Raw genomic sequence first — 16,013 nt, forward strand, 5'->3', positions numbered from 1 at the left:
CTCCTTGTTATTGAAGTCTCAACAGCCCTATGAGGTGGGTATTATTACCCCAAATTTACGAGGAGGAAATGGGGGCTTGGACAGATGATGTGACCTACTCAAGATCATATGGCCAATAAATGCCAGGCATGGGATTTGAACTGGGGCACATGACTAACGGTTCCTTCTCAGCCCTGTTTTGCATGAGGAAAAGACGGAGGGGATGGAGTGAGTGGAGAGAGACAGTTCTTCAGTGTAATGTGCTGGGAGGGCTGAAGCCATTTGAGAGAGTGTCAAGATCTGGAGTTGGAAAGGCAGTTTTGCATGATCTGGTAAAGACATTCATTTCAGGAACTTCTGTCCTGCAGAGGAGGAATGGAGGTGAGAAATCACAGAGAGAAACACACCACTAGAACACTAGAGGGCACCCCTCACCCTAAATCCAGCCCAGAACTGTTCTACGGTTTCCTTTAGCCTTTGAAAAGCCTGGCATTGGACCAAAGAGGAAAATTAAAGCCCCAAGAGGTCAAGTTCCCTGGCCCAGTGTCATGTAGAAATAAACAACAGAGCATGAATCAGACCCCAATTCTCTGCTTCAGCATCCCTCAAGATTATTTTCTGGCCCTAGCCGGCTTGGCTCAGTGGATAACGCATCAGCCTGTGGGCTGAGGAGTCCCAGGTTCTGTTTTGGCCAAGGGCACATGCCTGGGTTGCAGGCTCGATTCCCAATGGAGGCAGGCGATCAATAATTCTCTCTCATCATTGATGTTTCTATCTCTCTCTCCTCCCTTCCTCTCTGAAATCAATAAATACATTTTTAAAGAAAAGAACAGTCAAGTGAATGAGGCAAAAGCCAGACTTATAAAAAGATTTTTTTTTAAAGATTGTTTTCTATTCATAGCTGTCTGTTAAGACTTTCTTTGAGCTGGGCCAGACTAGGCTCTGAGGATGCAGAGATGAATCACACGTGGTCCCTGCCCCCAGGATTTGATCTCCAAACTTCCCTAGTCAAGTGTCCTATTAGTAAATTAGTCATGTTTCCTACTATAAATTTTTTTTAGTACACACTCCCAACATGTGTGTGGTGGTGTTTTTTTTTTGTTGTTGTTGTTTGTTTTTTAATCCTCACGGGAGGATATTTTCCCATTGATTTTTAGAGAGAGTGGAAGAGATAGGGAAAGACAAAGAGAAACATTGATGAGAGAGAAACATCAGCTGGTTGCCTCCTGCACAAACCCCAACCAGGGCCTGGGCCGGGGAGGAGCCTGCAACCAAAGTACGTGCCCTTGACCAGAATTGAACCCAGGACCCTTTGGTTCACAGATCAACCCTCTATCCACTAACACAGTGGTCGGCAAACTGGTTAGTCAACAGAGCCAAATATCAACAGTACAATGATTGAAATTTCTTTTGAGAGCCAAATTTTTTAAACTTCTTCTAACACCACTTCTTCAAAATAGACTCACCCAGGCCATGGTATTTTGTGGAAGAGCCACACTCAAGGGGCCGAAGAGCTGCATGTGACTCGACCGCAGTTTGCAGACCATGGCACCAAGCCAAACCGGCTAAGGCCCAACATATGTGTACTTACTTATAAATTATATGCACGTAGTACATATAGAACTGTATAACAACCTAACTTTATTGAACATTTACAATGCATTCTTGGGTCCTGCTTTCCGTGCTTTATACATATCCTCGGAAAGCCCTTTGAGGGGAGGTGTAATACTATCCCATACTACAGAAGAGGGAACTGACGTGCAGAGATTAAGCAGCATAACAAAGCCGTAAGACTAAAAAGTTTTAAAACTTTCTCTCTAAGCCCCCGTGGCTCATCTTGTGCACCACCACCCGCCTTGGAGACCACTGCTCCGGGGGCTCCCAGACCTGTAAGGGCTGGAACGGTGTGGTCAGTACTTTGAGGAAGGGGAGTGCAGGAAGTTATGGAGACTCAGAGGCTGGGAAGTCAGGAATGGCTTTTGGAGAAAGCGATGGCTGAGGTGAGTCTTACAGGATGTGCATTAGTTCCTGAGAAGAACTAAGGTGGGAGGGAGGGATGGCACACGCAAAGGCCCAGAGGCAGGAGAGCATAGTGTCCCGGGAGCGGAGGCACGGAGTGCCAAGGAGGTGGGTTCCCCTCCCAGTGTTGCTATGAGGTTCAAACAAGGTGACAGATGTGACCATGCCTTCATGTCCTCGTTGAGGGAACAATCGGTCAGCTTCCTCCTGGGCAGCATCCCAGCTTTTTGGTCCTCGGCTGCCAATTCCCCTATGACCCAGATGGCGGAAGGGGCTGCTCTGCCCCTTCAATATCTGGTTGAACTTGGCCTGGACCCCAATCCAGAGCTCAGGAGTACTATGAGACTTCCTCTCTTTCCCATTCTCTCCCTGAATTCCCCCTTTATTCCCTCCAGGCTACAGTTTCCATGACCCCGCCCCCTTCACCCTCTTTCTCATGGGAGTCTCCATCAAAAAGCAAAAAGTCCAATTAAGCCATTCATTTCATGTATTTAGCCAATTTACTGAGGATCCAGACATCTTGAGAACACATCCCATGCCTCATGGCTACCTGCACCCCCCAGATTTCCTCATTCAGCCCCCAGAGCCTTCCCAAAGCCCTGTGCTCCCCAAGCCATCGATTGATCCTCCCTATGCACAGCACCCACCTCCCCGAGGCTCAGTTCCTTCTCACTCATTGACACACACCCAGGCTCTCCCTGCCAGGATGGCTTTCCTTCCTACCCCCGCCCTCTGACATGCACGCACTCACTCTAGCCCAGCCTGGCTTGCTCCAGCCTGCTCCCCAACCAAGCCCAGAAGCCGTCCTTTCTCTCCTCTTCCTCGGGCCACAAGCAGTAGTCTCCTCTGCGGAGCAGCCAGGCCAGCCTGTGGTAGCGGGGGAGCTGGTGGCGGGAGACACGCTCCAGGAAGACCAGCAGCAGCAGTGGGGGCCGGGGGGCGGCCAGCAGGAGAGAGGTGGCCAGGCGGAGCTCCAGGCGGCAGCGTGGGGTACGCAGCGCCTGGCAACTCAGCACGCAGAGCGTGACCTGGCTGTTTGCCATGCTCTCTGTCACATTCTCAGCCACGTCCTTGCCTGGCTCGAAATCCCACTTGGGGAGGCAGAGGCGCAGGCTCCGGCGGCCCTCCAAGGTAGGCAGCAGCTCCTGCACCACCCAGGCCTGGTCCTGCCTACAGTGGGACACAAAGACATCGTACAGGAACCTCTTGCCCTCACCTTTCCGACCCCACAGGTCCTGAAGCCAAGCCCTGAGTAAGGCCTGGAGATAGAGGAGCCAGGAGTTCCTGGCTTCCTGCAGGAGGGGCAAGGAGATCAGCAGAAGCAGCAGGGCAGAGCTGCCCAAAAAGAGGCCCAACTCCGAAGTCCTGGGGCAGTGACTCCGGAGAAAGGGGAAGAGGCGAGGCTTGGGGTGGACCCCGGCTTCTGGCTGGCACAGCTGAGCGGATGCTATAAACACATATGTTCTGGGGGACCCCTCAAGCCAGGGCCCCACCCAGGCATTGGCACACTGGCAGGCCAAGGACGAGATCATCACATACACGGACTGTGGCATCTGGGGACTGAGCTGCTGGAGACCGCCGTCCAGCACCAGGCCGTTCTCCCAGACTAGCACCAAGACCTGGAGACTTCCCAGGCCCCGGAAGGCGACCGCAGACAGCGTCTCCAGCCCCGTTTGGGCCACGTACAGTACCTGGAGCCTGGGCAGCTCCCCGACCAGCTCCTCCAGCTGCAGGCGGCGGGGCTGCTCTCGGGACTGCAGTCTCTGCAGCTTCAGCTCCTGGAGGTTGGGCAGCCCGGTGATGCAGCAGGGCTTGGGGCCGCGCCCGTCCCCCTGCACCCTCAGATACTGGAGTCTGGGGAGCTGCCAGAGGAAGAAGCTGGGGGTGTCATGGGAACAGAGGCCCTCCAAGCTACTGCCAAACAGGGAGAGTTGGCGAAGGGCAGGGAAGATCCTGGTGACATTCTGGGTCCCCAGCTGCAGTCCCCAGCCATTTAGAGTCAACTTCTGTAAGGCTGGAAAGGCAGGTGAAGCCAGCTCCCAAAGTTCCCCGCCTGGCACTGCATGGAGCTCTAAGCTGGTCAGCCTCGTGGGCAGGGACAGCGCTGCCCCAGGAGGGCCAGAGGGGAGCGGCAGCCTCAGATCCTGCAGGCTCTCTGGGCCCCAGAAGTCCCAGGCTGGGCTCAGCACGATGTGGGTCTTAAGCAGGTTGAGGGTGGTCAGTGCAGGGAGAGGAGCCAACCAGCCCTCGCCCAGGGCCTCCAGTGGGTTGTTACTCAGGTCCAGCATCTCCAGCCTCCTCAAGCCCTGGAATACCTGGCCCTCCAGCCGAACCAGCTGGTTCACCTGAAGTAGCAGCTCCCGCAGGTGGGACAAACAGGAGAAGGTGGCAGGGGCCAGGCTATGCAGCTCGTTGCTGGACAGGTCCAGGGCCCGCAGTCCTGACTCACCTCCTGTCTCCTTCGGGCACAGCACAGCACTGCGTAGCTTGTTGCCGCTCAGGTTCAGCCTCTGGAGCCTGCGCAGGGCAGCCAGCAAACCTGGTGGCAGGTCCATGAGGCGGCTTCCCTGGAGACTCAAGCTCTTCAGGCTTTGGCAGGAAGCCAGGGCCTCCGGAGCTATGTGTTCTATCCGCATCCCTACCCCTCCCATACTCAGCTCTTGCAGCTCGAAGTGAGCAACTGTCCCGGCGGGCAGCTCGGCCGTGTCCGTGAACGTCACAGACAGGGCGTCCAGCCTCCGCAGCCCCAGTCCCATCACTGCAGCTGCCTTCATCTTCGTGTGGTCCAGTTTCAGAGTCCCCAGCTTGAGGCCCGGGAGGGCCCCAGGACTGGCCGTCTTCAGCCATTTGTTTAACGTCAAGTCCAGCATCTCCAGAGTCCAGGCATCGCCAGAGGAGCCACGCACCAGGTCTGGGAAGATGTCGGCCAGCTGCCCCACATTCTCAAGGCAACTCAAAGTGACGGCCAGCCGCCGCAGGTTGGGAGGCAACCGGACACCCGAGCTCCCATTCAGGCAAACGCCCGAGAAAGCCACGTCCTGGAGGGAGCTCAGGTTGCCCAAGGCATCCGGGGGTAGGAAGAGGTCTCTCCCGGGGGGCTGTAGGAAAGACAGCAGCTGCAGCTGTCCCAGGCCCCAGAAGGCTCCTGGCAGGATCTGAGTGCGATACAGGCTCAGCCTCAGGGCCTTGAGGCCAGGGAAGCGGGAGAAGGCATCCGTGGGCAGAACCGAAGGGGAACCAGTGAGACAGAGCCCCTCCACGCCCAGGGGCACAGCCTCCAAGGTCTTGGTCACGTTGGTCACCCCGGAGCATGCTGCGAGGAGGAGCAGGCTGGAGTCCAAGAAGCAGAGGGAGAAACCGCGGACCAGATGCAGCCTGGAGCCTTCGGTCACTGAGCAGTTGGAAATGGTCCAGCCCGAGATCAGAGGAAGGAACAGGAGCAGACCAGGCAGCAGCGAATGTCCACCCATCTCCGCACCACATCGGCTCTACAGACAAGCAGAATCAGAACCTGGCTGTCTGCTCCCCACACCCCCTTTCCCAGAGAGGAGCCCAGACCCCTTCCTCCCCAATCACACACACACACACACACACACACACACACACTCACACACACTCACACACACTCACACACACACTCACACACACACACACTCACACACTCACACTCACACACACTCACACACACACTCACACACACACACACACACTCACACACTCACACACACTCACTCACACACACACACACACTCACACACACACACTCACACACACACACACACACACTCACACACACACACACACACACACACACTCACACACTCACACTCACACACACTCACACACACACACACACTCACACACACACACTCACACACACACTCACACACACACTCACACACACACACATACTCACACACACACACTCACACACACACTCACACACACACACTCACACACACACACTCACACACACACACTCACACACACACTCACACACACACACACACACACTCACACTCACACACACACTCACACACACACACTCACATACACACTCACACACACACTCACACACACACACACACACACTCACACTCACACACACACACTCACACACACACTACTCACAGCACGGGCAGGCTACACCGCACTGGGGACCCAGGAGGGTCTGGGGGCCACAGTGCTTCCAAACTAGAACTGCTGGGAAGGTGGAGTCAGACTGAGATGCTTAGAGCAGAGTCTCCAAGGATCAGGGAAGGCAGAAACGCTCTCGTGAGAGAAAGGTTCCAGTCTCACTTCTCTGTGGAGAGGAAGTCAGCATTTCTGAGCACAACATTTGGGGCCCAAAGCCCAGGATCCCACTCTGCCATGGTCCGGAGCCAGGCACTGGGCTTCCGCTTTCCTCACCTGTAAGCCAAGCATACTGATTCCTACTTCATAGGATTGCTGCAAATTACATATAAGTGTTGGAATGAGGGTTCTCTCCCCATCATCCCCTTTACTACTTCCTCTCCTTACTTTAGAAAGGAGGTCTTGAGTAAATTAGAATTTTTATTTTATTTTTTTAAATATATTTTATTGATTTTTCACAGAGAGGAAGGGAGAGGGACGGAGAGCCAGAAACATCGATGAGAGAGAATCATCGACCAGCTGCCTCCTGCACACCCCCAACTGGGAATGTGCCCCGCAACCAATGTACATGCCCCTGACCGGAATCGAACCTGGGACCCTTCAGTCTGCAGACCGACGCTCTACCACTGAGCCAAACAGGTTTCGGCTGATCATGATTTTAAACAGTAATACACTCAGAAGAAAAGCACCTTCATTAAGATTCTTTCTGTCTCTACCACCTTCTCTTTCTCCCCCCTCCGCCCCGCAAAACCAATGATCACCTTGCCTGTGTGTTTTTAACTGGTCATCAAATAATAATCTTTAATCAAACAAGGCATTGGTGATTTCCTTGCACAATGGTATTCGGGTAACAGCACTAGAATTCTCAATAAAAAGCAGGAACCTTTGACCCACAGCTCTACCAACAACCAAGGCGGTGGCTTTGGTTGCCTACGTGAACTTCCGTTGTTATCCCAGCTTTAAACATTTTCCATGGAACTCCCAGTTCTTACACCTTCGTGGGTACTAGGCATCCTGAGAAGCCCTTTAAACAACGTAAGTCCAGAAACGTCTTATTTCCCAGAATCCTCTTTAATAATAAAGAAACTAACGTTTGAGAACATGCTATGTGCCAGTCCTATGCTCTCTTTTCACTCTAACAACCCAGTTTGTGTGTCCCCCTCACCACACACACATTTCCCGAATGGAGAACTGTTCGGCGGGTTCCGAGGTCGTTCCTTCCTTCCTCTGTGAAAGGTGAAAAGGCCCCAGCTATTACTTCCCCATTTGGGTTTCCAGGGGACAGTTGGGGTTTAACTGTGAGTTTCTTTCTTGTTTGTTATTGCCTGTGTGGCTGTGGTGTTTCAGGTGTAATTCGCAGGCAGCCTGAGTAAAGGCTGCCCTTGTTTCGTGTAGGGCAAGCATCGCAAGGACAGAGAGAGGAGTCTAAACCAGGGCCACAGGATGTGGACATGTTTTCATGGATGCACAGAAGGAATCCAGCCAGGGCAGGGCCAGACTAAGAAAGAGCTCCCTGTAGCAGCCGCAGCCCACCTGGGGAAGCGAAAGAGGTGGCCCAACAGTGGCCCCGGCTTCTCTGTTTTTGTGGAGGTTCTTTCTGTGATGAGGAATAGAAATCAACTCAGACTCCTCCGGGTACCATCGGTGGGGAGGAATCTCCTGGAACCCTCGGTCAGCTGGGCCTGGAGAAGGACTGAGGAGTGGAGCCGTCAGAGACCTGCCAGTCGCTCCTGTCTCCCACCTCTGCGTCAGCTTTCCCCGCCGAACCCCCATCTCTACTTCTACCTTCTCATGGCCGACCATGGCACCCCATCCCAAGGGAACACCAGGCTAGTTCTAGGGGATGCAGAAGATCCATCCCTCCCTGCTCTAGTCACGTGTACCCTCTTCCACCTACTCCCACCACCCACCACATCTGCTGGGGGTCCCTCCTTCCCTGCTGGCTTTGATGCTCTTTCTCCACCCCCACCAGGAGCCACTGAGGGAGCTCAGAGGGAAGGAGAAGCCAGCATCTTCCCTCCTTGGGGACTTCTGAGAAATCCCTTTCCATATGGTTCCTGTCTATGTCATGACCTTGCTGGGATGCTCTGCTTGGGACCGAATGGCTTTCTCCCTGGTACCCGGGGGAGTCTGAGTTGATTTCTGTTCCTCATCACAGAAAGAACCTCCACAAAAACAGAGAAGCCGGGGCCACTGTTGGGCCACCTCTTTCACTTCCCCAGGTGGGCTGCGGCTGCTACAGGGAGCTTTTCAGATTAGGGAGAGAAGCAAAATGTTCTCTTGCTCAGTGTAGCAGCGGTTAAATCCCCAAAAAGGGCTTGCAGGTTGGGCTGTCAGGAGCCATTTGGTCCTGGTTTCTCAGTGTTCCCTTTCTTTTTGGCCTGCAGATTTTATTATTTAGACTGTGTTGTTGTTGTTGTTATTGTTGTTGTTGTTGTTGTTGTTGTTGTTGTTTTAACAATGTGTACAAGGCCTGTTAGATTTTCCCTCTATTCCCTCACTCATGCACAGTTATTCTGAGCTGCACCGGGTACCAAGGCCAAGGAGGCAGAGTCCCTGCCCTTGGGAGGCTGGTAGGAGGTGGGATTGAAAAAAGGAGTGACGCGATGTCCCTGGTTTCTCCTCCTAGCAGACCATACTCCCATTTAATGCAAATGCAGCAATAATCTAAACCCTCAATCTCCAAGACTTCAAGAAATCCTCTTTCCAGGTTTCTTTTCCCAAGGATCCCTGAGAATTCTTACATGTTCTTCCTGTTTGTGGTTGTCACCTATCACCTCGGTCTGCCCTACTGGTTCCCTGGTGTGGACCTCAGCAGGGCCTGCCCTCCCCAGACTCCTTCCTTTTTCAACTTTATCTAACAAAGCCATGTTCCCAGGGAACCCCGGGCTCCCAGCTCTCCTCTGCATTCCCTCCCTAGGTGATCTCATTGGTCTCACCGCTTTTACATGCCATCCATCTGCCAATGACTTTACAAATCTATATCACCACCACTGACTTCTCCCCTAAGCTCCAGACTTATATCCAACTGCCTATTTGTTATCTTCATGTGGAGGCCAACCGGCCATTGAGACTGAACCACATCCAGCACAGCCAGGGGTAAACCTGAGGAGGGGCAGTGAAGGATTAAAGAAGATAGTCAAGAGAATACAGTTGGGGCTAGGTAGGATCACTGTGCCTGGATGAGGAAACAGTAACACAGCCTGTAAGCCGAAGCTTTATAGTCAGATCACACAAAGCAAAACAAAAGAGCAAGATGTTTACAATGTTCTTGCGAATTTCAAATCTGCTTTTTTTCCTATTGTTGCCATTCTCTGCTTTGTTTCGGCAACACTTGCTGCACCTCCCGCAGCCACATTTCTTAGCTACCTAGGAACAAGGGGAGACTATAAGGTCAAGCTTAATGGTGCTAGGAGGGCTCTGCCCTCCAAGCTGGGACTTATATGTGGCTCTGCCACAGGTCAGTCGGAGGCTTGGCCCAATAGCCACTCCCTACATGAGACCAAACAAACTCCTAATTTTGTGCCCTGCTATTCCCACCCCCACCCGCTCCCCTCCAAGCTTCTCAATATCAGGGGACAGTGCAGTACATAGCATGACACTTATCCACGTAGTGCTCAATCTACAAACCTGAAAGACAGTCTCAGTTCTTTTCTTTGCATCTATATGTGTGTATGTGTGTTGGGAGGTTGTTTGTTTGGTAGATATGTGTGTGTCTGTCTTTTTATTAATCATGAGTTACTGTGCTACAAAACTAATGGCTTTACAGATGGGTCACCACTTTAGGAACTTTCTGCCTGACACAAAAAAATTCTCCTAGATCAGCGGTCGGCAAACTCATTAGTCAACAGAGCCAAATATCAACAGTACAATGATTAAAATTTCCTTTGAGAGCTGAAAACCGACTTCTGCACACAAGCCACAAAATTTCAATCGCACACTACGTGTGTACCCGCACATGGTATTTTGTGGAAGAGCCACACTCAAGGGGCCAAAGAGCCGCATGCGGCTCACGAACCGCAGTTTGCCCACCACTGTCCTAGACTATTTAGAGGTTCTGCTCTCCCATCCTCTTTTCTTAGAAGATTGTATGACTTTAAACCTAAAACAAAACAAAACAAATCACTTTGCAGTTTTTCCAACAATGGGGGAAAAAATAGACCATAACCTTGTTAAGAAGAAGAGGAAAAAAGAAGGAAGAAAACAAAATAGAATTTAAGACTAAAACATTAAGTCAAAGTAAGCACTGAGTTGAAATAATACAAGCTCTATTACCAAAGCTACAAAGCACAAAAGCAATGGAAATTTTCATTTATTCACCCAGCAAACAATAGCCTACTATGCACAGGCATTATTCAAGTATGCCTGGATAAAACAGTAACTTTGGGCAAACTCATTTCACATATATTTTTTTAACATCTATGTGCTACGCCCTGTTGTATACTCTGGAGTACTAGGGGAAAAACAAGATAGGCAACCTAAAGCATCTCTCTGAGAAGCAGAAATTAAGTATGTCACTCCTCTACCTGTTTATTATTATTCAACTAGAGGCCTGGTGCACAAAATTCATACCTGGGGCACAGGATGGAGGCAGGGGGCGGGGAGGTGCCTCAACCCAGCCTGCACCCTCTTGCAATCCAGGACCCCTAACCCTCCCCTGCCTGCCTGATCACCCCTAACCACTCGCCTGCCTGACCCATCACCCCTAACCACCTCTGCCTTGGCCCCCATCACCATGGCTTCCACCAGAAGGACGTCCGGAATGGTATCTGGAAGGTCCTCTGACTGTTCGATCTAAATAGCATATTAGACTTTTATTATTATAGATTGCCTCTAATTGATTTCAGAATAAAGCCCTAAATCTTTATAGTAGTTTCCAAGGCAACCCTGCATGATCCCGCTTCTGTCTACTTTTGGAACCTCAATTCTCAGTTATTTTGCCCGCTCACTTCACTTTCAACTGTACCAGATCACTTCCAGGCCTCAAAATGTGCTGCCTCGGTGAGCCTGTGCACACACTCCTCCATCTGCTTGAATGTGGTTAGCCAAGGTCCGAGACAAAGGCAGTGATAATAACACTACCACTCTGTGAGCCTTATATATACTCTCTGTATATTATTCTTAACCTGTCACAAGGCGCATTCTGTTTTCCCCATTTTATAGATGAGAAAACCAAGGCTTCAGAAGTTTACTCACTTGCTTCAGATCACATAGAGAGGACATGGCAGAGCCAAGATTTGGATCCAAGCCTGTTTGACTCTAAAGAACAGGCTGCCTCTTTGCCATTCTTCCGAACTCACCTTCTGGCAGACAGACTTGTGTTTGAATTCAGGGCTCCAATGATTCTTCAGTGCGTGGCCTTGAGCAAATCATTCAACCTTCTGAGCCTTGTCTTCCTAATCTGTAAAATGAGACCCTGCCTCAGAAAGTTATTGTGAGGTTAAAATGAAAGAATGTGTGTAAGTGCTCATCACAGTGCCTGGCCCAGTGCATCCAATAAAGGAAGATATTGTTGTTTTGTTATCATCAGCATTACCTTCTTCAAATAGCAATCTCTCCTTTGCCCTGTCCAGGTCCGAGCTCTGCATCTTGTCACAGACACAACCTAAGACCTGCTTCTCTGCAGGGCCTCCTGGGGCCAGGCCTGCGGGAGTCTGTGGAAGGAAACTCGGGCCAGCAGGGGAATGGCCTGTAATTGATCCCAGTTAAGGGTGGGAAGGCCCCATCCTCCTCGGCTGGGGCCTCAGGAAGCAGCCCGCTGGCTGATTTATGTCCCGGCTGCACCGAGAATGACCCGGTGCCCTCTTTACGTGTTCCAGCAGCAGACAAGGCCATAAAAAGGAATTGGTGCTGCGCATTTGTCCCCATCGGGGCCAGCATGTACACTGTTGCACCCAGCTTAGGTCAGTCCCTGGCAGGACCCTTCCTGGGAAAGGTTGGGGTGTGTGACCACCCAGTCCGGTCAGGACGGGAGGGAAATCACAATAGCATGTGTGCCCTCGGGCTGCACTGATCATCTGCTGTGAGTGACCTCAACCCACATCCTGAACCTATAGGCCCCCCCAGCCTCAGACCCGGCTACCCTATGGGCTCCTGGATGCTTCCTCCTTCATACCCATTGGCCCACAGCTGAACTCATGCTGTTCTCTCTTCTCCACCACTTCCTCCCTGGCCTAGGGCAGCATCTTTGTATATCTCCTTTGTATACCTCCTTCGTTCCCCCTGTTTTGTAATTGGGACAGTCCCACAGGTTTTATCATTATCTGTGTCTCAGTCTGTCTCCTCCAATAGACCATGAACTTGGAGACAAAACAGTGGGCCTGATTCATCTCCGCACCTCCAATGCCTAGAGCAGAGCCTGGTGCCAAGGGCGCTCCATAAAACTTTGATGAATGAATGGATGAAGGAATTAATATATAAATGAACATAAATGGATCTCTTTCAGGGAAATTTTTAAATAAAGAACAGAGCTTCTAAGAGGGACACTTCAAGTTCCACTGGGAATAGTAAAGTTAGATGTTAGCATCTTAGAGCCAGAATAACCGTATTAATTGCAGACTCTGATCTCTTCAGAGTCTTAGATGACTTAGACCAGTGGTCGGCAAACCGCGGCTCATGAACCACATGCGGCTCTTTGGCCTCTTCAGTGTGGGTCTTCCACAAAATACCACGTGTGAGCGTGCACGTACAGTGTAATTGAAACTTCGTGGCCCATGGGTAGAAGTTTGTTTTCGGCCTGGGTGAGTCTATTTTGAAGAAGTGGCGTTAGAACACCCAAGGGGCCAAAGAGCCGCCTGTGGCTCACGAGCCGCAGTTTGCCGACCGCTGACTTAGACGGAAAGAGGTTAGATAACTTTCTGAAGCTGAACAGTGGTTTAGTGGAAGAGCCTCTGGACTATCCTCCAAACCTCCTAACATTATAGTCTGGAGCCTTTTCCTCTCTCTGTGCATGCTGAGCTTAAGCAAGCTCCTTGCAGATTCCCGGGCTTGGCTTCTAAAAATAGACTATAGTAGGCAGAGGGTAATCTAAACTATTCATAATGTTTTATTAACAACAACATGATTCATAGAGAAACTGAGTCAGAGTCTCAGAAATTACTAAGAGCAAGTGTAGAACATATGACCGTGTGCTCCTTATCCTCTCTAAGCCTCAGTTTCCTCATCAGCAACATGAGAGCAACAATAACACCTGCCCTGACAGGATGCCTGTCTTTCTCTTTAGGCTAGGGGTGTCGAACTCAATCAGAGAAGAGGCCAAAATCTAAAATCCAGCCTAAATCGTGGGCCGAATGGTTTACTGAACAGTCATAAACTGTCATTGTGATGGAAACGCAGCGGAGTGCAGTGATGACAGCGCGGTGCGGGCCACATTGCAAGGCCTGGTGGGACGGATTTGGCCCGCGGGCCTTGTGTTTGACACATGTGCTTTAGGCTCTTATGGTAGCTGGTATTATTGTTTCAACCATTTGCTGAGCTCCTCATCTCTGCCCATTGCAATGAGACTGGCAGTGCCTCTCTTAGAAGGGACACCTCACTGCCCCCTGGTGTCTGCCTAGGTCATTGTTTTCCTTTGGCCAATGGAACTATAATAATAAAAGGCTAATATGCAAATGGTCGTCACGCCGTGACATTGTAATGACCAATCAGCAGGGACCTGAGGCTGCATAGCACCCGGCAGGGCTTGACTGGGGACCTGTGGCTGTGTATCCCACCCAGTGCCAGGCCAGGGGACCTGAGGCTGCACCTCCTGCTTGACAGGGCTTGACGGAGTTGGGGCCGGCCAGGTCTGGGTCTCACCCAGTGGGGGTGGGGCTGGCCAGGTCTCAGTCTGGCGCAATTTCAAGGCACAGGTGGGTGGATAAGGACTTGACTCTGGGTCCCGTGATGCACCCCAGACTCTGACAGGAGGGATATTTTCATATACATTTTACTAATTTTCTTTCATCTCTGACACTTCTACTATAGAGAAAGGGCAAAGAGCAACATTAAAATATTTCCTCTAGTCAATTCCCTTTTAATGTGCACAAATTTCATGCACCGAGCCACTAGTATAAATATAAGTGACCTATGCAACATTCCAGCAGAAGTTTTAGGAGTCATTGCAAGGTTCAACCATTTTTCCTTCCATTTCTAGAATGACACAAGGGCTGCTCCTTCAGTCTGAGATAGATAGTGAAGACAGCACAGAACCTCAAATGGCCTGCAGCTGTCATTTAACATGAGTGAGAAATAGACTTTGTTGTTGGCATGTTGGCAGCTATTGAGATTACAGGGCTGACTAATAATCTTTTGCTTATACTATAGACAGACTCATGTGGGACACCTTAAAGGGGAGGATTGGTTTTCTGGTAAGGAAAGCCACAAAATGCATCAAATCCCAGGTCGTCTTAGGGCTAAGCATTAGTTAGTGGTCAGGGGACGCTGCCATAATAAAGAGACTCCAAAATAAAAGTCTTAAAGAAGATACACTCTCATAAAACAGTGCAGAGGCAAGTGGCAGATTCAGGGGGTAGGCAGTTCCACTCCATGAGGTTTCCCAAAAGTTCAGGTTCCTTCCAACTTGTTGCTCCTGCTTCGTCTGTGGTGTGGGAGGTCTTCATCTGCACCATGTCCACATCCTAGCCTGCAGGAAGGAGGAGGGACAGCCAGTGTTCCTTTTCAGGATGTGCAGAGACCTTGCCCACACCACTCACAGTCCATCGGCCAGATCTTATTTAAATGGCCACAGCTAAAGCAGTAGACTGGGAAAGCAGTTTCTAGCCAGGTGGCCATGTGCCATGACGAAATGTAAAGGAGACTTCTGATTAGTAAAAGGGAAAAGGCATCATTCTGCGGTGGCTCACACAGGCTCACAGTCTAGCAGGGAAGCCAGGATTGGGAAACATTGTTCTACTCATTGCCTTCAGCTCTTTGAACCCTCAGGGTCTGAGGCCCTGGGCTGCACCTTGAATGTCCCTCTAACAAGAGCATGTCAAACTTGCGGCCTGTTGGCCACATGCCTCATTTATTTGGCCCGTGTTAGCCTTTGAGTTTGACATGCTTGCTGGAGTCTAATAAATGACCACAATTTTATGATCCTGAAATGGAGCAAAATGGAAAAAACATAGGAGTGATTGGACTTGGCATGCCATTTTCTAGCTGAGTGACACTGGACAAATCACATGTAGGAGGTATCTTCTCCTTACTGCCAGTCCAAGATCTTAATTCTAGAGATGGCCCTGCCCCTCTTGTATCCACAGGACCAGGAGAAGAGCCCAACACACCAGTAACTCCTCCCCACCCCTGTGCCACAGATGATTGGTCAGGGCATGCACCTGACTCAAGCTGAGCCAATCACAGCCTATCTCCATGATCCTGGACTATAAATTGGGAGGACTACATGTGCCTAGTATGGGTCCTGGGAAATGGAGAACCTGGTAATTATTAAATGAATGAATGAATGAATATATGAATGAATTTGCTTCTAAATCACTTATAGGGTTTGGTTAAAAAAAATTATAACAACAATAAGTAATATTTGTTGAGCACTTAGTATTCTAATATTTTGCATGTATTAAATCACTAATCAGATCAATATACTAAATATTGCTATTTCCTTGTATAGATAAGACTAGAGACCTGGTGCACAAAATTCGTGCTGGGGGTATGTGTGTCCCTCAGTCCACTCCAAACTGGGACCCTTTGAGGGATGTCTGACTCCCCATTTAGGCCCAATCCCAGTAGGACATCCCTCTCACAATCCAGGACTGCTGGCTCCCAACTGCTTGCTTGCCTGCTTTCCTAATTGCCTCTAACTGCTTCTGCCTGCCAGCCTGATCACTCACTAATCACTCCCCGGACAGCCTGATTGATGCCTAACTGCCTTCCCCTGCAGGCCTGGT

The 16,013-nt window shown here is 50.6% G+C and overlaps 1 protein-coding gene across 1 annotated transcript; it reads right to left on the reverse strand.

Annotated features, from left to right (window-relative positions):
• Nucleotides 1-2,488: 2,488 nt before the first annotated feature.
• Nucleotides 2,489-5,513, reverse strand: LOC118723650 (toll-like receptor 12). Its single transcript, XM_036446197.2, has one exon. It carries the CDS (start codon nt 5,466-5,468, stop codon nt 2,751-2,753), a length of 2,718 nt encoding a protein of 905 aa, XP_036302090.1. The 5' UTR covers nt 5,469-5,513; the 3' UTR covers nt 2,489-2,750.
• Between the last annotated feature and the right edge of the window lie 10,500 nt (nt 5,514-16,013).

Source organism: Pipistrellus kuhlii, unplaced genomic scaffold, assembly GCF_014108245.1.
Source record: "Pipistrellus kuhlii isolate mPipKuh1 unplaced genomic scaffold, mPipKuh1.p scaffold_m20_p_2, whole genome shotgun sequence".
Classification (NCBI taxonomy): domain Eukaryota; kingdom Metazoa; phylum Chordata; class Mammalia; order Chiroptera; family Vespertilionidae; genus Pipistrellus; species Pipistrellus kuhlii.

Bases quoted from the DNA above. Each gene is read 5' to 3' on its own strand.
- LOC118723650 (XM_036446197.2), bottom strand. From the start codon at position 5,468: ATGGGTGGACATTCGCTGCTGCCTGGTCTGCTCCTGTTCCTTCCTCTG.